Source organism: Neovison vison, chromosome 12 (genome assembly GCF_020171115.1).
Source record: "Neovison vison isolate M4711 chromosome 12, ASM_NN_V1, whole genome shotgun sequence".
NCBI classification, from domain to species: domain Eukaryota; kingdom Metazoa; phylum Chordata; class Mammalia; order Carnivora; family Mustelidae; genus Neogale; species Neogale vison.
The window spans coordinates 98,600,978-98,606,422 of NC_058102.1; the positions used below are offsets into that span (position 1 = coordinate 98,600,978).

Consider the following 5,445-nt stretch of genomic DNA (forward strand, 5'->3'; position numbering starts at 1 on the left):
GTCCCATCCATGTTGATGCAAAAGCTAGGTATTCATCCTTTCTTCTGGCTGAGGAATATTCCATTACGTATATGGACCACATGTTTAACCATTCATCTGTTGAAGGGCATCTCCACTCTTCTCACAGTTCGGCTATTGTTGACATTGCTGTTATTTTTATTTTTTTAAGATTTTATTTCTTTATTTTTGGAGGGAAGAGCAGAGGGAATGGGAAAGGCAGGATCTCCACTGAGCAGAGGCCAGTGAGGGTCTCCTAGGACCCTGAGATGATGACCTGAGCCAAAGACACATTTAACCTACTGAGGCACCAAGAGTCCCCCAAATTATGATTTAAATACAGTAACCCATTAACATCTTTCACTGCTTCATAGAATAACCACCTCATAAAACTAGTATTAGCTAATCCAAATTCCTGATTCTTCGTGATATTAAAATTATTTTATACGCAATATTTAATTAAGATGTAAATAATTTATTCTACATTAAAGAAAATATTTATGTCACTATAAACAAAGCCCAGATTTCATTTGTTCATTTTACCTTGTGCCTCTCAGCAGGTTTCTGCCATGGGTGACAGGGGAACAAGCAATCACTCAGAAGTGACTGACTTCATTCTTGTAGGCTTCAGGGTCCGCCCAGAACTCCACATTCTCCTCTTCCTGCTCTTTCTGCTTGTGTATGCCATGATCCTTCTAGGGAATGTGGGGATGATGACCCTTATTATGACTGATCCCCGGCTGAACACACCAATGTATTTCTTCCTAGGCAACCTCTCCTTCATTGATCTCTTTTATTCTTCTGTTATTGCACCCAAAGCTATGATCAACTTCTGGTCTGAGAGCAAGTCCATCTCCTTTGCCGGCTGTGTGACCCAGCTCTTCCTCTTTGCCTTGTTCATTGTGGCTGAGGGATTTCTCCTGGCAGTCATGGCTTATGACCGCTTCATTGCCATCTGCAACCCACTCCTCTACTCTGTCCAGATGTCAACTCATCTCTGCATTCAGTTGGTAGCTGGTTCCTATTTTTTTGGCTGCATCAGCTCGATTCTTTTGACCAGTGTGACGTTCACTTTGTCCTTTTGTGCTTCCCGAGCTATCGACCACTTCTACTGTGATTACCGTCCACTTCAAAGGATTTCTTGTTCTGATCTCTACCTTCATAAGATAGTTTCCTTTTTCTTATGCAGCATTATTATTTTGCCTACCATAATTGTCATTATCGTGTCCTATATGTATATTGTGTCCACGGTTCTAAAGATAAGATCCACTGAGGGACGTAAGAAAGCCTTCTCTACTTGCAGCTCTCACCTAGGAGTTGTGAGTGTACTGTATGGTGCCATCATTTTTATGTATTTCATCCCTGACAGATTTCCTGAGCTGAGTAAAGTGGCTTCCTTATGTTACACCTTAGTCACTCCTATGTTGAATCCTTTGATTTACTCCCTGAGAAACAAAGATGTCAAAGAAGCTCTGAGAAAGATTATGAGGAAAAAAATATTTTTATTTAATTCTATCTTAACAATGATATAACTGAAAGGCCTGAACATTATGACAATTTTGGAAGGCATTGATGCACATAAAGCACTCACAATTTTGAAATATTTTAGAAAGTTTATTCCTTTGAATCCCATGTACTTAGAGCTGAAGAGTTCATTTGGGTGGATTTTTCCTGTTGATTTTAGAGTGAAATGGCTTTCTCTGTACTTCATCTTCATTTGGGTAAAGATCATGATTGCCATGTAATTTGACTTTAGGGAAAATATATTCCAAGTTTTCTACTGGCACTCAGAGGATGATGTTGAGATATATTGTTTATCTTGATTTAGGAACAAATGTTATATAAGGTATACAATTGGTTATATAACAAAATCTGATATAATAAGACAGAACAAAATATAAGATTGATCCAAGAAATCTTTTTGAGTACTGGATGAGAGAAACATATGCTCTAGAGCATACAAAATCCTAAGGGTGTCACATTAGTTGCTCAATTATCCAGAAGCTGAATGATTGACACACTTCTTTAATGTTTTCTCTGGCTTAGATCAATTCTTGAAAATCCTCTCTCTTCACAAGAAAACTGTAAGGAAAATGAACAAAAAATAAATGGAATTCATTTTTTGTTATATATGGCTTAGTGAGAATTAATTCATCACATTGATAATTATTGAATTTTGGTGTACTATTTGCCCTATAACATTCCCTACATATAAATAATTTCAGTACTTAGCTCACCATGAAATAAGAGGGAAATAGCTAACTAGAGAATTAAAATACCATATGTAAATCCACTGCAAAAGACATTTGTAAACACAGAAAGAGGGCAACCTCTTAAGGAGACTGGTCCTAATGATCAGGGAACTTGTCCAAAGCACATTTTTAAAAACAAATAGCATTGATGGCACTTGGGTGGCTCAGTGGGCTGGGACCTCTGCCTTTGGCTCGGGTTGTGGTCCCGGAATCCTGGGGTTGAGCCCTGAGTTGGGCTCTCTGCTCAGCGGGGAGCCGGCTTCCCTTCCTCTCTCTCTGCCTGCCTCTCTGCCTAGTTGTGATCTTTGTCAAAGAGATAAATAAAAATCTTTTAAAATAAATAAATAAATAGCATTAAGCAACATGAAATAAATAGGCTTCTATACAAAGGGAGAAATAACTACATGGTGAACTTCATGAAGGTTGTTATGCACAAGACAATGAGTGAAGGATTAGCTTTTTAAAAGGAAACTAATGGAAATCATTCAAACCTCTATGTCAAGCCAAGGCAACTGACCTTAATTCTGTAGACAGAGGCTAGGTATTGGAGATTTTTAGGAAGATAGTACTGTGTTCAAATTGGCATTTTACAAAAACTATACTGGTAGCCTTGTGGAAAATAAATGTTCACAAGGAGAAGATGGTAATGTGTGTGATTGTCCAAGTAAAAGGTTATGATGGCTTTACCAAGGGCAGAATTATTAGGGAGAGTAAAGAAGAGACTATCTTTAGAATGCCAGGTAATGTAACCTGAATATTGACCAGGATGGTTGATAAAAAGAGAATGAGGTAGAAAAATAATGACTTCTAATGTTTGAGCATCTCCGACTCAATGTCACCTCATAAATGAGGTAGAAAGCATAAGGGTAATAATAGTTCATGGTTAACTTCAGAGTTAAGAAAATAGGCTCAGGTGCCAGACTGAGTTTTCAAATTCTGGGTTTGCCAATGTGACTTTGCACAAGTTACATACTGTCTCTGTGCTGTTATTTCCTCCTGTAAAATGGGGTGCATAACAGTATCTAGATCTCAGAGTTACTTGAATGATTAGATTATATAAATTTCACATAAAATTGTTTAATCCACATATTTCAGAGCTGTCAGATTTGCCCATTCTTCCTGCTTTCTACACAATTGATGTTAAGTCTGAGAGAGGAAAACAGAAACTTTCTCTGCCCCTTTCCCTTCACTCTGCCATGACACATCCTCAACTCTCCAAGTGTCTGCTTTCATTTCCGTAGGAGCTTGAGAAACTGCCTACTACATTATCATTTCAATCTTTACCTTTCCCTCTGGTGACAACTAATGGAAAAGTTTGTAAAATGACCCAAAAGGTAATAGAGCCTCCAATTAAATACAAAATAGTATCTTATCATCAGATGTCATATCTATTCATCTCTTTACCTATGTCTTTCTCTAAGAATCCTCTCATACTTAAACAAAATGTCATCACTTTCTTTCACATTTCTAAAAACATAGATTATTGGGGAAAACAGGGGACCCGCTAAGTGGAAATACTTCATGAAGATTTCCAAAAAAATGCTCACTTGCTAAGGTTGTGTCTTCTTTCCTGAAATGAAGGACAAATAAGTGTGGGTTGAAAGAGGCATATTTTACCAATCCTCCCCTGGGAATAAAATGCAGACCCCTCAGACAACACCTGAGTCCTATAGTGTAATAAACCTTAAATGAATGATGCTCCTAGCACTTTAAATCTTTGTCCATTGGATACTAGTAATCCTTTATGAAAATGAGAAAAAAAGACCCTGGGACACCTGGGTTAAGCGGCTGCCTTCGGTTCGGATCATGATCCCAGCGTCCTTGGATCGAGTCCCACATCGGGTTCCTTGCACGGCAGGCAGCCTGCTTCTCCCTCTGCCTCTGCCTGCCCCTCTGCCTGCCTGTGCGCTCTCTCTCTCTCTCTCTCTCTCTCTCTCTCTCTCTGACAAATAAATAAAACTAAAATCCTTAAAAAGAAAAAAAGAAGAAGAAAAGAAAAAAAGACCCTAATAGTATTGACTGTCAAGGGAGAACAACATTCCTCCACAAGCACAATATGCTGTACCCCCCACCAAAACCACCACTGGATGCACATATACACATAAAATCAAACATTAGCATGCTTTCACTCTTGCTCTCTATCTCTCCATCTCTCTCTCTCTCAGTCTCTCTCTCTCTCTCTCTCTCTCACACACACACACACACACACACACACCAGGATATCACTGAGAGGGACACCAAGAAAGATCACTGAATATATCATTCCCTAGAAGAATATACATCCAGTGTCATCCAACTGATTCCTAAAAGAATCCTCAGGCTAAGCTAGAAGCTAATAAACCTTACCACAGAAGATATGCAAAGTAATTTTTCAGTGCTGACTTTTTTCTTTTCTTTCCTGGTATCAAGAAATTTCTGTATGCTACAGGAATTGCATTCAGGTATATTCTGTTCTCACTCCTGTGCTATACAGTGTAGGTTCTGAAATCAGTGATATTGTGAATAAAGCCAATAGGAATATGCAGACATCTGTATTTGAGCCAGAGCCGATTGTGTGCAGATTCTTATGTGGACACGAGTTTTCACCTTTTTTGAGTAAACATCAAGGAGCAAAATTGCTGGATTATGTAGTAAGAGTATGTTTAGTTTTGCATGAACCTGAAAAACTGTCTTCCAAAAAGCCTGTACCACTTTACATTCACAGCAGCAATGAGAGAGGGTGGCTGTCCCTCCACATCCTTGACAGCATTTGGTATAGTAAGTGGTTTTTATTTTGCTCATTCTAGTAGGTATGTAGTAGTACACTGTCTTTTGTCTATTTTTTAATAAAGACGTTAATTTTTATAGAAGTATAAGGTATAGAGATCTACCAATTACCCTTGCCCCCACACACACACATACCTTTGTCCAGTGTCAACATGCCCCACTAGATTGGTATGTTTATTACAATTGATGATAATACAATGACACCCATTGTCATCCTGAATCCACAGTTTATTAAGTTTTGTTCCGTTATTCTATTGGTTTATTCTTCCACAATACCAGTTGTCCTGATTATTGTAGCTGTATGGTCGTGTATAGTTGACTTTGTGTAGTGTCAGTTCTCTGATTCTGTTCTTCTCCTTCCATACTGTTGGCTTTTCTGGTCTTTTGCTTTTTCATATAAACTTTACTTTATTATCTGAAGTTTGTCAAT

General features: G+C 38.3%; 1 protein-coding gene across 1 annotated transcript; it reads left to right on the forward strand.

The window, feature by feature from the left end:
- Window positions 1-515: 515 nt before the first annotated feature.
- Window positions 516-1,529, forward strand: LOC122892003 (olfactory receptor 9K2-like). The gene has a single exon (XM_044228086.1). It carries the CDS (start codon window positions 567-569, stop codon window positions 1,527-1,529), a length of 963 nt encoding a protein of 320 aa, XP_044084021.1. The 5' UTR covers window positions 516-566.
- The last annotated feature ends 3,916 nt before the right edge of the window (window positions 1,530-5,445 follow it).